The 15,619-nt window shown below is 42.7% G+C and overlaps 1 protein-coding gene across 1 annotated transcript in view; it reads right to left on the reverse strand.

Moving 5' to 3' along the window:
- The window catches only part of LOC122797056 (proteasome subunit alpha type-7-like), a 691,044-nt gene that overhangs the window by 80,018 nt on the left and 595,407 nt on the right, over positions 1-15,619 (reverse strand). The window contains exon 3 of the mRNA XM_044065832.1: positions 14,898-14,963. Coding sequence (XP_043921767.1) covers positions 14,898-14,963 — 66 coding nt within the window. The remainder of the gene's footprint in view (positions 1-14,897; positions 14,964-15,619) is intronic.

Here is a 15,619-nt window from a genome sequence, read left to right on the forward strand (position 1 = left end):
TATCCAAGAAATGGTGGTGATGGTTAGCCAGGCAGAAGGGTACAAAGAGAAACGACCCCCAACCACTTCCAAAGGAAAGCAGTTGGGCCACTCTTCAGGAGCGCTGGTAGGATTGGCCAGAGAAAAAGTCCCTGAAACCCTGGTTACGCGGACGCCCTCTGCCCCGAAAAAGGAGTCTTCCCTGTGAGTTTCCCCCTCTGCCTCTAGGGGAGAAATCGGCTTGTGTGTCACGGAAAGGACCCAGAGGCTTTTTGTACCATATCTTCCCACTCATCTGGTTTCTGGAGAAAGCCTGTTGAGGGTAAGAATAATGGACATCCACAGCAGGAAGGGTCTTACCATCCTGTTCACATCTGGCCAGTGTGCTTCTAACCTTGGGTCCAAACAGTGAAGAGACTTTGATGGGAGCGTTGAGAAAGGAAGCCTTGAAAGGTTCCGTGAAATTACACAAGCGCATCCAGGCATGTTATCTCAGAACAATGCCTCAACTTGCCGCTCTAGCTGCTCCTTCTGATGCGTGAGATATCAGACGCATGGAGGAGTTAGATATTAATTCAAAGGTGGCTAGCTGAGAGGCCACTTTGTCACAGACCTAATCAGACACGGCACCAGCCAAAGTTTCAGAGCGCTCAGAAAGTAAATCTCTTTGAAGCCTGGTAAAGTGTGCCATATAGTTCAGGGACCTGATTGCAAAGGTCGCTGATGCAAAAGTATTCTGTCCAGAGCCCGGGACTCTTTGTTGGGCGGATGGACAGTCTGGCTTTAGTCTTCCGCCAGGTCCTTTATAGTTGTGGCCGCCACCACCAAAGCATCTACAGGAAGACCTTTGGACTAATGGGGGTCATTAGCAGGAGGGGATAAAATTTTATCTGGACTCTGGGGAATGGCCTCAACAGTGTCAGGAGCCTTCCACGCATGCTGCACGACGAGGCACACCAGTTCGTTGGCAGGTGGAGTAACCCAGGAGGTAGGAGGCCGGGTGCGAAAGGCCTGCAGGAACAGACTCTTCAGAGGTCGGGTTCGAGGGTTGCCAATCACCTCTCTGTTTAAGAATTTCAAGAACATCACCAAAGGATACCTCGAGGGTGAACAAGGGGACCCTTCCCATCATCAAAGTCAGTGTCTTCAGTAAGGGACTTCTATGTGGAGTCCATGTGTTTCCTCTTGCATAAGCTTTTTTGATGAACTTCCTCAGAAGGAGAAGCTGTGGAAGACGGTGCAAAAGGGGTTTCCTGTGGGAGTATATCCTGAAGCCCTTGCGCCCGGTGTACGCCAGGAGCGACTTATGTACACAGCTGTCCAGAGGAGGGTGGGCAGAGTGATAGCACAGCATCGCCAGTCGATGGCAGAGCCTTCTCCATTAGCTGGAAGGCCGGTCCACCTGAAGAGAGGCGAGTGTCCAGGACAGGGGTCACCCGTCTCCTAAGTGGCTCAGCCTGTCAACTCGGACTCTCTGGACGGCAGTGAAACACCAAATTACGTACACCACAGCTGACATTCTGGGTCATAGCAAAACACTCCTGCCACAAAGGCAACTGCGGCTCCTTAGTGAGGTCCATAAAGGGAACCGTAGAGGGTGAAGACTATGCTACATCAAGGGGCTTCAAAGGCAATGAAGGAGGGGAATAAGTAGGGGTCTTTGGCAAAGGGTGATCACCTCCCGAGGAAGGATAGGTCCTGGAGGGCGGGATACCTCTGGCCAAAAGCACTTGATCCACAAGACACAACACGTCGTGTTCAGAGAGTCTTCTAGTGGATTTCACGGACACCGCTGAAGGGGAGTCAGGTCTATCCAAAGATGGAGCAAGCTCAGTGCCCACCTTGCAGGTATGCACTGAAAACAATGGGGCTGTAAAGGACTGAACTACAGGTGTCTGCACCATGAAGGCTGGAACCGAAAATATCGGTGCCGATAACTGAATTGGTGCTGGGTAAGTTGTCAGATCCGAAAAGGCAATAGGCATCAAAATATCCATCAACATCGTAACAGTCTGCATTGACTGGACAGTTGGTGCCAGTAAAGAAGTCTGAACCGAGGAGCCCCTCGGTACCGATACACTAGTCGGTGCCGAAGTCACAGATGGCACCGATGGCCTCTGTGCCGAAAGTCTAGGTACCGAAAGCGCTGGAGCCGAAGAAGTCAAATCCGAAGTGGAAAGCTTAGCTTTCTTGAGTATCGGTTTGTGGGAGACCCCAGCAGGGTATGAAGGAAGACACTTGGCCTTTATATGTTCATCACTCTTTTTCTTATGGGATCTTGGAGGGGTTGAAGACTCCAACCCCAGAAACAGCCTCTGAAAAAGGAGATTTAAGTAGCCCCTTCAATATCAATTTATTTTTTCTCTCAATCAATGTCCTGTTAGAGAAATGCTTACAAATCCTGCAGGGCGGGTCAACTGTTAAATGAGGCACACCCAAGCAATAGACACACAGGGAATGTGCATCTGAAGTAGGTAATTTCTGGCCACAATCTGAACATCTTTTAAATCCTGGACTACCTTTTTTTATTTGCCATGTTAGAAAGAAAGAAGGAAAAAACAGAAAAAATACCAGCAATGGTACAAGAATTACCTGAAGGTAAAAAGGAAAGGGGGTTTACCAACGATGGTAAAAAAGAAATTACCTCACGGTAAAGAGGAGGAAAGGAACTGAAAGGATTCAAGAAAGGATAGTTTTTCTCTTACCTTATCGTATTTAGCGACTAACTAATAACTATTTTTTGTGAGAAAAGGTTGTTTTAGAATTTAGTATGATGAAAAAAATTGTACTTGGCTCAAGAGAAGTAGCTTGACACGACCGAATGGCGATGCGGCAAACGAAATCTGAGGTAACAGGGAAAGGGAAATTCTGGGTAAGAGTTTTAGCTCGAGAGTTTGTAGCTGACGTGAGCTTGAAAGATGGCCGGCTCGGTTCCAATGTCGGAACCGATACCCATACGTAAGGAATGTATGAGGATTAACAATATCAGATTAACTTATACAGGGTACTGCATCCAGTAAGTATGGGGGGAGGGGGGATAAGATGTCAGTTTGTCACTCAAAATTGAATTGTACATTTAGTGGTTTCTAGACAGGATATATTTCAGGTAGGCAGACCAAACCCTAGGAATCCATGCTGAAGACAAACACTGTTTCACATTAAAATAATTTTCATCCAAAGAGAAGGAATGAGATGAAAATTTTTTTTTTTTTTCTCTCCAATCTTCAGAGAGGACCAGGCACACGGGATAAACGGTGCATGAACCAGCAGATCATCTTCAGAGGATGTTTCTGTGTAGGATAGTACCAGCTGTACTATTTCAAAATATTCTCTGACAAAAGCAGTACAACTGCTTACAATAACACTAACATTATTAGCTGATGTACCACAGAACAACTCACCTCAGATGGTTGCATAAATAGCATCAGATCACAGACTGGTAAAGGCCACAGATAGGTCAGTGGAAAGGATACTGTCAGGCATACTCCATGTATGCTAAAGCATATTTTTTGTTAACTTATTTAAAACAGTTCTGTCTGCAGATCTCAAGGTCAGTTTCCCCTTTTTTCTGCTGCAAGCTGCCTGCAGCAGCAATGCTTTCATAGAAAGTGAGTGGCTGTCCTGTGCTGCAATGAGACTGTAGTACACTAGGTGAAAGTTTCTGAATCAGCAGGAGTTCTTTGCCCCAGCTCCATTAAGTAATGATAATTTCAGCTTCACATTCGCTGACAATGCACATACTAGTGACAGCCAGGTAAGATTAAAATGAGGAAGGTGTCATTGCTCTCACTGGGGACAGCATTCTAAAACATTTCCTTTTGGATCATTTCTAATGTATAACCTATAACCATCTCTTTCACACTGAGAAGACCACAAAGGAAATTAGCAATTATGACATCATTCTTGTGGATTTCATTTACTAGAGCAAAAATGTTGTCACCTTGGAAAATCAAACTCGGCAAAAACTACCTGAAACTTCTTTCCATCTCTTCATGATCCTTTGTCCACTTATTAAATATGTAATTGGTTAAATATTTCAGTAACAATAAAGACTAATGTTGTATTTCTAAGCATTCACCTTACTGATGACAGAACCTGAAATACTGACAAGTTCACACGTCACACCATTGCTGCGTTCATCTAGTAGGTGTAGAGGGGAAACAACCAAATACAACTTGCATGTTTGTTTTTTTTGGTTGTGAACCAAGAGATCGATAATTCACATTAACTTGTACCTTCCAGATGAATCAGTCATGAGCAAAACACAGCACTGCAGAATTTAATCAAACTATACACATATATACAAATCACCAAAAAGTCAGACTAAATCATCTATCTCTTCAGTGTCACTGATGTAGCTAGCACCCTGCAGCTGTCTCTCCAGATAGCCCTTCCTCATTTACCTTCCATGATTCCCTTCTGCTCCCTTACCTCACCTTTTTTGAGCAAATCTGCTACTGTATACAATACTAACAATTCTTGGAGCATAATCCCCCTCCCATCAAACACCATCATAAAACTGTAATTTATAACTGGAAATTCCTGTCTTTATTTGAAGACTAAGTGTCCTCTCCCTGTTCTCTTCATATATACACCACTGCAAAGCTCCTTAACGACGAATGATCCAAAATATTCACCTGTCCCTTACAGATTCAAGTAAAAACAAAACAATCTCACACTACTCAACCCATAATCACAGGTTCTACCGTCTATCCTATTACTCATGCAAGCTGCCTTTTGTCTATGCGTGTCTGTGTGTGTGCGCGCGTGTGTCTGTGTGTGTGTTTCCCCACAAAGTTTGCCCGGCTGTTGTTTTTTCTCCTATATTCAAAAGGTCAGCTGTCCACAATCATGCAATATCCAGCCTGCAATTCCACTACAATTTGGAAACTGGAGTACCGGTTCAAAAATCCTGGCTACACCCCAGGTCAGCCACAGGATCTGCATTTTTCTCTCAACACTTTATGGACTGGCGACAGATTTGAAAATATGGTGTTCTGGGCCTGCATCAAAGAATCTTGCACTAGCAGAGACTTCTAGGCTGAAGTCATCCTAAGCTGCTTCTTTAGTCTCCTCTGTCCTTTGTCATCAGCCGGCAAATATCTGCATAACTTCAGGTGCCTTTCCAAGAACCAAAAATCAGGGAGTTCATCTTCTCTCCAGAATTCAGCAGCTGCTTATATATACAGATGTGACACTTCCTAAGGGTGCCAGGAGTCAGTTGTAGCCAAATAGGAGGATTTTATTACATCAGGACATACATACTATTTATTTATTTTATTTAATATTTGTTAACTCGGAAAGTCCGACTTGGAATGAAGCCAATTTTCAGTGGAGGCCCCTATTTTGCTATTCTTGAGTCCTTTAAATCTGGCTTTCATCAGTTACTCTAATTTTCCACCCCAGGTGCCTGAAATCACACGCTTGGGCTGACACTGTGCTACAAACACACAGCAAGTAACACTCCTGAGGTGCTGCACCCTTCAATACAAAATTAAACTGAGGTCCCTTCTGCCTAAGTTGGTAGCAACTCAAGTCAATGCAAAAGATCACGTGGCTTTTAATAAATCATAATCAAAACAGCAAATTTTCTTCATATCTTGACCAAACTATTTCTAGTCAGTATGAATAGTATTCTAAGGGGAGACCAAAATAGTGTCTTAAAATTATGTCCAGCCTGAAATTTATTTCATATTTGACACATTTACCCCAACATAGACCACTTTAATACTCTAGGAACCAAAATCATATTCACCAGTTCCTCAACAAATCAAGTAAAAACAAAACACTCTCACACACCATAGACTATTAGTATCTGAAAATAAAGCTTCATTATGGTAAAAGAAGAGTTGCTCTTTCAAATATTAAGGAAAAAGATGTGATGGCGTGAAGCTGAAAGGAACTAAGTAATGAGTTAACCATGGAACCATTTTTTTTGGGACAAAGTCTGTTGTATGCACAGAACAAACCACTGGCAGATGAAATGGGCTAAAAGACTAATTCAGACATGAAAAGGTACAGTCAAGGGACAAAGTTACAATAACACACATATTAATCCCTAACTGTAGAATCTGCAATATGTACAAGAACATCTTTTAACTGAAATTCAAGACTGTACTTCCAAACACTGTTCTGATATAGAACTTCTATTCCCTAGTATTAGGGAACAGAAGTGCTATTTTCAGGATCACTAACAGACTGAACATTTAAAACAAATGAACTGCACAGATTGCACTATATAAGAACTCTTGTACCACCTATGCCTTATGGAGAGATGATTGTGCTGCAGTGGGTGAAATATAGCGACTTATTAAAAGTACACAGCACAGAGAAGAGGTACATTCTTTCTGCTAACAGCTGATATAGGAAAAGACCCTCCTTAATTGATCCTAAAGGTGGATTGCTTTTTCAATGACAATCATTCTACAGGTTTACTCAGAAGATCCCTCACTCTGGGACAAACATATGCCTGTGACAATGTGCATGGCGACATCATGCATCACTTACATATGCAGTTATTCCTTAATGCCTTTTGTTTCACCCCTTTTTATTTGAGAACACCTTTCTGCAAAACCAAAGACAAGGATTTGCACCCATCCCATTGCTAAAACATGATACTATTATACGCTTGTCCAACTTGCAGAGAATTCAAAGTCAAGTCGGCTTAGGAGACTACTTATCGACAAAAGGTGAAAACAGTCCATCTCAGACCCATCAAAGGGTTCTTTGATGCTAAAGGTAACAGATATGTTACTACTGTATCAGTTTAACTAAAGAACCACCCCCGGATGAGTCATAAAAATGGGTATAATCCTATACATCAAAACCACATGAGAAAGAAACTTCAAGAGGATTCCTGGTCCAGCATGAAGGCTGACCACAAAAAGCCTATCCAACTTGATTCAAATGGCATACCAAAAAATGTACCACGTGAACAGGGGTACACAAGCACATGCATGAGGAATGCACCCTTAGGGATGGTATCCCCCATCCTATGACGTGATCCCTGGGGTGAATTTCCCATCTCCCATCCAATCATCAAGGTTCCTTTTGAAACGGCCAAAGAGGCGCTCTGCTTGACATGTATGGGTAGTCTATTCCAGAGTCTGGGGAGTCTCTGGGTCAGGAACCTACGACTCCAGCATGTTTTGTTCATTGAGATGACAAGGTTTAGATCCCTGGAGAGTGGGTCTCTGAGGGATTGGGATTTCTTTAATTGTAGCATGTCCAACAGCTCTGGGTTTGACATGGCCTTGTATGTTAAGCAGAGATCACCTCTGAGTAGACGATATGCGACAGAGTATAGGTGGAGTTTTTTTAGACTGTCAGCACAGGGCATCTGCTTTAGGTCTGTGATTCTTTTAGTGAGGTATTTCTGTGGCCTTTCCAGTTGTTGCAGATGTCTTGAGAGGTACATACCAAATGGGGTGTTGTATTCTATAATGGGTCTAATGAAGGATGAGTACAGTGGGACAATGACCACCTTTTTTCTGGATGAAAAGCCCATAGTGATGAGGTGTGCCACATAGAAGGATTTCCTGACTGTTGTGGTGATGTGGTTATCGAAGGGGAGACCACTGTCCACCTGTGTCCCTACATCTTTTATCACACTTTCGGTGTTTAGTGTACTGCCACCTTTGTGGTAATTCACGTGTACATGTTTTTTCCCAAAGGGGATACCTATACATTTCTTTGCATTGAGCTTGAGCCCATGGTTCTGGCACCAAGCATCTGTTTCTGTAAGGCCCTTTGGTAGAATATCCACATCATTTGGGGATTCAGTAATGACTCCCTGTTTGCAGTCATCTGCGAACTTTGTTAGCTAGAGTCCCTTAGTGTTGGCCTGTACTTCAGTGAAGTAAATGCCAAACAAGAGCGGTCCCAGGACTGAACCTTGAGGTACTCCACTTGTCACTTGTCAGGAGCTGGATTTGGAGTCGGCTACTTTTACAGTGTGGGTTCTGTCAGTAAGCCAGATAGCAACCCATCGAGTGACGTACGGATTAATGCCCAGCTTAGTAAGTTTATCTACGATTCCAGAGTGGGGGATGGTGTCAAAGGCATTGGCAAGGTCCACATAGGCTGTGTGGACCACCTTACCCTTGCCCACAGCTCTGGAGACTGATTCAAAGAAGTCACTCAGGTTCAGGAGACAAGATCATCCCTTCACGAACCCAAACTGTGTGGGGTCCAGTGTTTGAAGGTTGCCAATGTCTTTGTTTATAAGTTCCATGATAATACATTCCATGGCCTTGCAGATCAGGCTCATCAGACTGATGGGCAGTAGTTCCCGGAATCCAAGGGAGATCCCCCCTTGTGGAGTGGGATAACTGGAGCTGTGCGCCACTCAGTGGGCACAAAGCCTGAGGTGAGGCTATGATTAAACATGACACTTAGGTGAGGTGCCAGTTAATTTTTTAGTTCATGTAGTACACAGCCTGGGATGTCGTCTGGTCCCATGGATACTGTATTTTTAGCTTTGGAAAGTGTGTTTTTACCTGTGTGGCCATTATTGCCAGAATTTGGCAATCTTTCGGTATTGAGATGGGCCCTTTAGGGGGTGAGAGGGGGGTGAAGTTTGCACCAAATCAATCTGCCAGGATATTGGCAATATCCTTGGGAACAGTATATTTAATGCCATTTTGTTCTAGCTCAGAGCAGATCTGAACATTGCCATTTAGATTCTTGACATAGCTATAGAATGCCTTGTGGTTGTCTTTGGAATCTTTAGCAATTTTATTTTTGTAACTAGCGTTGGAGGATTTTATGAGGGATCTCAGCTTCTTACTGAGGCTGGTAATGGAGTTTTTTTGCATCCTGGGATTTTCCTCTTTTCTGCAACAGTTTATTCCTTTTATTGTAGTTTGTTTATGGCAAGGGACCACCAGATTGGCTTCCTTTTTTTTGGAGGAGAGTGTCTTGGTTCTATTGGCGATGGCACGATTCATGCACGAGTGGATGTGCTCGTACAGTGCCTTAGTGTAGGATTCAGCAGTCGAAACTTCAGTTCCCGTCTGCATGGGTGTCATTAAGTTTGTCACTTCTGACTTGAGTAGCATAAAGTTGGCTTTGGAGAATTTTTTTACGAAGGCTTCCTTACTGGGGGGTGGGGGTAGGATGTGGATGTCAAGGGTGATTAGCTTATGGTCAGATCTGACAAACGAGAGGGTGACCATAGGTGTGGAGCATCGATTTCCCATTTTGGTAATGACCAGGTCTAGGATATTGGAGCTCCAGGTGGGACTAAGGATTAGTTGATCCAGGGCGTTGGAAATTATGAATTCCAAGAATTGTTAGGCAAAGGTGTTGGTACATGAATAGTTTTCCCAGTTAATGGCAGGGTAGTTGAAATCACCCAGTATTAGGGTGTTTGGTTGCATCTTAATATTTTCCCATACGTTTAGAAAGGTGTAGTGAGAATCCTGGGGCATGGTGGGGATCTGTAGCAAGCTACAATTTGGATTGCAGTCTTACCTAGTGTTAGTTGCACCTGGAGAATTTCAGACGTATTGTGTTGGGCAACTAGCCTGGTGTTGTGAATATCCTTGGTGTATATGGACACTCATCCACCTTTAGTGTTTCGGTCCTGGTTTGGTGGCCGAAAAGTGTGGTAAGAGTTGTAGCCTGGTATTGCAGGGGTGCTCCCTGGAGCCTTGAACCAGGTCTTAGTTACTGCATAGATATCGATGTTCTCCATTTTTAAGAGTGCCTCGAAAGAGTGCATTTTGAAGTTTAGACTTTTAGCATTGAGTAGCATTACCTTCAGATTTTGCATGCTTGTATGTGTTATGGTGGTGGTTTTGTCTTTTGAACTTTGCCTAAAAAAGGCACTACAGAGGTGGGAAGAGCCTTAGCCAGTAACCTGAATCCCAGGGGCGACAGGTGCAGACCATCTCTGCCACAGCATCGTGGTCTGTCGATCATGTCGTCCCAGGCAGACAGATACTGGTTCCCCTTTGAACGACACCAGAAGCTTAGCCAATTTGTCCTTATACTGTGGTATCATTCTGGGCAAAGGCAGGATGCTACTCAGGGCTAGGGTCATACCAGCCTGGGCCACATGATCAGAGAGCTCTCCCATGTCTCTTTTCATGTAGTCCAGGGAGGTGTATCTCAAGTCATTCACTCCAACATTGACAATGACAGAGTCATATCTGTTCTTGTTGTGGAGTGACTTGAGTGCATGCGTTATGTGGCAGATCCTGGCACCCGACAAGCAGCTGACTGTAATTTTCTCTTTGTTCAGCCTGGTGAGTGGGACATCAGTGTGCCTGACTATAGAGTCACCTATGACTAAAGTGTTGGGTACATTGTCTTGCCTTAGGGGCTGTTGTTGGGTGGCACACTGGTGTTGTGAGCTATGTGACACTTTGGTTGTGATTGGTGTTTGTTTTCGTTTCAGCTTCTGAGGTCCTTGTTGCTTGGGCAGGTTAATGTTAAGGGCCTCCACATATGTGGGCTTAGTGTTGCTATGTGTGGGTGTTGGTGGTGTGGGTTTAGAAGGGCTATGTGTTGCTTGAGATGTAGTGCAGGTGTTAACCTTCTCCTCTTGACTGTCTAGCACAATCTTGGGTGAAGAGAGCTTTGCTTCCAGTTTGGCTATATAAATGCATTTCTTGCTTTGTAGTTTTGGGTGGTAGGAAGAGAGGGTTGTCTGTGTACATGAGGCAATTGTTGCATTGCCCCAGCATGCCCAGATGCACCATGTGGACAGGAGAAATCAACGGAAGCTGACCCTTGAACATGCCTGATTTGGTGCTTTTTTTTTTTGTTAAGTACAAGAACTGTTTTCCCTTACCTTATCAAGGTACTTTGCAATTATAAGCTGTTTAGTGCCTACGATTAATTTCTCCTTATTAACAAGGAGAGTTGAGTACTTGTATCAGTTTAAGACTTCCTAGTGCTTTCCAGCAGGTTTTAAAGCAAGTGCTAGTCACAGGGATGCTTAAAGGTAAGATGAAAAATAAATGTTTAATCCTAAACACTGCAGTATGCACTAGAGGAGTCAGATGTGAAAGTAGGTAACTTAAGTTTTACCTGTCTAAAAAGTTAAATTTTAGTAGAGAGTCACTATTTTTTAAAACAGTAAGATAGACTGAAAGGGGGTGGTCACTATTGTATTCTGGTACTATGGAATACAGTAGGATGGCCAATAAATTTAAATAGTTGAAGGGGAGTGATTTCACAAAATGATAATTTTGTGCTTACTCACACAAGCCAGTAAAAACAGAGAGGAAATGAGATATATGGTCAAATTAACATAAGGGGAAGGCAACTAGAAAGAAAGTGGTGTTAAACAACACTACAGTAATGAGGGTGGGGAAAACAAATTATGCCTGACTCAAGAGACAGAGCTGTGGTCTCTTTTCAAGTTTTAATATGCAGTTAAAAGCAGAATACAAGTAAAACACAAGGTAAATAAAACAAATCACAGTATTCAAAATAAAAAAAGGCAATAAAGTAATACAACAAATAAAAAGCAAACTAACCTTTCCCTCACAGCAAAGTGTAGCAGAGTCTGGGTGAGCCTTTCTAGTAAAATTCAGTAGTATGGAATACACAAGGACACATTCAATTAGCAGCAAAATACTGCCCCCCCCCCCAGGAGAGGAGTTAGAGGATTAATCCAAGATCAATCACAACCTCAGGCTGTTACTACAGAGAGGGAATAAGTGCCCTCTGGTAGAGAAGAACAAGCCTCCCCCCAACTTGTTTGCCCTGACCCCAGGAATCTGAACACAGGTTTAATACAAGATCAATGGTGGCATCTCCAGAACCACCACAGGAGGTGGGAGAGAGGACACACTGCCATTTTCTCCAACCACCCATGCTCCTAAGGAGTCATACTAACAAAATGAGGCCAGGTCACTTGAAGCACTGCAGAACTGTCATAGAAGGCTAGCAGATAGAAAACGAAAGACTGGATATCAATCTCAATGGGCCTTAAAAAAGGGAGAAGGGAAGGTTCTCCTAGGTGAATAGAAGGCAGTCCTCCATCAAAAAGTCCGAGCTGTAGCCTCACCAAACTACCCGTAGCCACAGGTCAGGAGCCATCAGGGAACCAAGAAAGACCCAGACACTGGTCAATAGCATTCAGTATCTTGAGTCTTACAAACATGATCTGGACGGTACCTAGTACAGTTCCATCCTCCTTTTTCCCCTAAAAAAAAGGCCTGCTAGAGGAGAACAACCTCCCTTAAATGGCCACCAAGGGCCAGTACCCTGTTTTTTTACTAGAAAGGTCAGTTGAAACCAAAATGTAAAAAAAAGCCAGACAGGAAATATTACTTTAGGCAAACACTAAATAATCAGCTTATCTTGGCCCCTAGAAGCAGAGACAGGACAGAAGCAAAGGGTCCTAGACTACTTAGGGGACATGGAACCTAACAAGCAACAGCAGCCTCCACATCTGAAAAACCTAATCAACTACCTCTTCCCTCTTCATATAAGGAGAGTCTGGGAGTCAAAATGTCAGGTCTACCTAACAGCACTCAGGAGACTCATCGCACACCCCAGTTCAAGAAGCTGTTACTATTTTTAAGCAATGGAAGAAGGAACAGCCATAACAGAGCCTCCTGTATGGTCTTTGAAAACTTTGAGAGTGGGACAGAAGGGGCAGCTACCATAAAAGAAATTTACAGCCCTTCCTCTATGACCATCCAGAAGCACCACAACATCCATCCAAGCAAAGTGAAGCCTCATCATGGGCTCAAGCACAGGGACACAAAGGAAAAGCTAGGAACTCATCACACCAAGGCTCAATGACCCCCTCTCCCCCAAGAGGTCTGGAGAAGCCTGGGAGGGATAAGCCTTGTACAGGAGCAACAGCAGGGCTTTCAGTGAACTGGGACCTCAGCCCAGCACTTAGGGAGGGTCTAAGTGCGAAAAGCATCAAAGGACGGACTTTGGGCAACAAATCCTCAAAGCCTCTGTGGGGCAGAGAAACCTCAGCAATTTAAAGAGGAAGGGGCAAAACTGCTAAATGACACTGATCTGCTTGTGTTGAGAAAGTATGGATAAACAGTACTCGCCTAATGGGAAAAGAGACGAATAGGCAAGAGGCTCACTTGCCTTCCACCTACAAGACAGCTCATTAAAGGAAGCCCACAGATTGGCTGGCAGTAGAATGGACCACAAATGTGAAAAGCCAGGATAGAGAAGAAACTCCAAGGAAGCTCCTTCCAACCCAGAGCCAATCTGTGTCATTCCTCATTACTGTAAAACCTTTACTATGAAATAAATGAAATGAATGCAAGATGTAGTGCTGCCAGCTGCTCAACTACTTTTAAGATTGTTCAACAGAAGACTGAAACCCTAGATCTCTACAGATAACTTTCCTAAATGGGTACTCATGTTACACTAATCCCTTTCAAAGTCACCAATATAAAATTCTCAGTCATTAAAACAACATGCTTAATTATTTAAACTGCACCATTTTTTCTTTTCATTTAGATATTTTGATTTCATATGCATATGTTTGCAAACACACACACACACACACATATATATATATATATATATATATATATAAAATTGTAGACTGAAATTGCATTGATGATAAAATGCATATTTCAACACATTATCACAATCATCATCAGTACTGTCACTATACAAGACTAGGTTTCTCAAAGCTCTTCCAAATCTTCAAGGTTTCAGAGATGTCCAGTTATACATAAATTACTGATACCTGCAGCCAAAGACGGACTTGGTCTTTCGTCTGGTAATGACACAAATGTTGGCAGCAGTTCTGGTAGATGTTCTCATGAAACCTCTCCTTCAGACATCTCTACTCCTCTCAATACTTCTACACTGACTGAAGTGCCCAGTGTCCTTTAAAATCCTCAGTCTTATTTACACTTACAAATTTCCCGATTCTTTTCAATCCACCTTTGTTGATCACAACAGAAATGTTACCTTGACTTTTCTGTCTCATCTCTCTCTACCTGATTTCTGTTCTGCACAGCAGACATATGGAATCACTGACTAAAGCTCAGAATTCGTAACAGATTGGTAGGTAACAGGCCGTACCTTGCAGATAAATGTTTCCACATTTCAGTAAGGTTGTGACAGTCATGCTACTCCTCTGTGATTTCACCATGTGCTTCACAGTTTGTACTGTTAATTCAGCTTGATAACTTTATTATCTTACAGTGTATAACTGTGACTTAAAGCAACATGATGGAATCCTTGGGTCTTGATTACCTCTATGAAGAGTATTGCCATGTTCAACATACAGGGAATATTTGAAAAACCTAGAACATTTTAGTTCTGCTGGCACAGACTGCCTTCTAAATCAGATCAGAATAACTTTCATTATGAGTACAATACATGGCCATTAAAAAATGCCATTACTACTAGTCAAAAACATAAAACTACTGCAGGCAGACCTAAAGCCAGTAACCTAACGTTGCAGGGTTACCCATAAGAAGGATGGCAAAAGGACTGAACAGATTAGGGACATATCTAGTTTCTTCAAAAAGTGGTTTCACTGGCAGAAACTTAGAAGCACAATAAATTGATTCAACTGATTAGCAAGGGCAGGCATAGGTACTCAAAGCATCTGGGCCCATGCTCGCATACAGCAACACCTGTAAGCATGTATGCTTACTCTCACAGAAGCTACTTAATGCATAAAAACAAGAAATACTTCTGCACTCATTTATTATGACCTGCAGGCATCACAATCCCAGCTCTTCCACATGGATTACCAAGACTGCTTAAGATAACTTATTTTCTCTGAGAAAATGAGCCCATCCCATGATGGCATAAATTGAGGGGAAGACAGTCAAGTGCAATAAACCTAAAAGAAGCTGCAGTGGACAAGGAATACTTTCTAAGTTTGGGGGTGGGGGGAGACCTTGCCTTGAGCATGGTACATGCAACATAACATCTTAGACAACTCTAATGTGACCACCTACTTTCATTACTATCAATCATAATATCTTGTGAATTAAATGTAGTGTGAGAAATTACTCCCTCTACTCCTGCACAAAAAAAAAAAAATTGTGTAACCAATAGAGAATATAAAACGGTTACTAGAGTTTTAGCTCTTTTTATCTCCCTGGGAAAATTAACTGCTATGGGATTTAGAAGGACTAAAAGAATACTACAGGAGTAGGAGGATGGAACCAATTTCATTTTAGGAAAAAAAAAGTTGCAGTACCATACGCACAGTGGGTTTGATCAATTCCAGACCCTCCAGAAGCAATCAGTCAAGGTTCGAAAATGGCACTAAGGGACTTTTAGTTTTCTGCTACTCAAGCTATACAAAATTACCTTTAAAACAAATTATACACATGTTCACTTTTCCGTTCATGTTTCAAAGTTTCCAATAAAGTAATACAAAAAAGGACATCTAATGTCCTGTTACATCTCCTCAACTACTCCTGCTTCCATAATGTCAGAGGCCCCAACCCAAGCATCATCATACAGTACATTTTCTTTCATAATAGCAGTACTGGGACATACTAGACAATGACTACTGGAAAAAAAAAAGCAACTCAAAACACTTCAAATAATCAGAAATGACTATGTAAAATTATATTTAAAAAGCAATAAAGTTAACAATGGGAAACAGCCCAAAGTAAAGTGCATCTGTCATATTTCTCCCCCGGGGGAACTGGTGGAAAATTTAAGGGTG

The sequence above is a fragment of the Protopterus annectens genome, chromosome 3.part0 (assembly GCF_019279795.1).
Source record: "Protopterus annectens isolate FY-2018-M chromosome 3.part0, PAN1.0, whole genome shotgun sequence".
NCBI classification, from domain to species: domain Eukaryota; kingdom Metazoa; phylum Chordata; order Ceratodontiformes; family Protopteridae; genus Protopterus; species Protopterus annectens.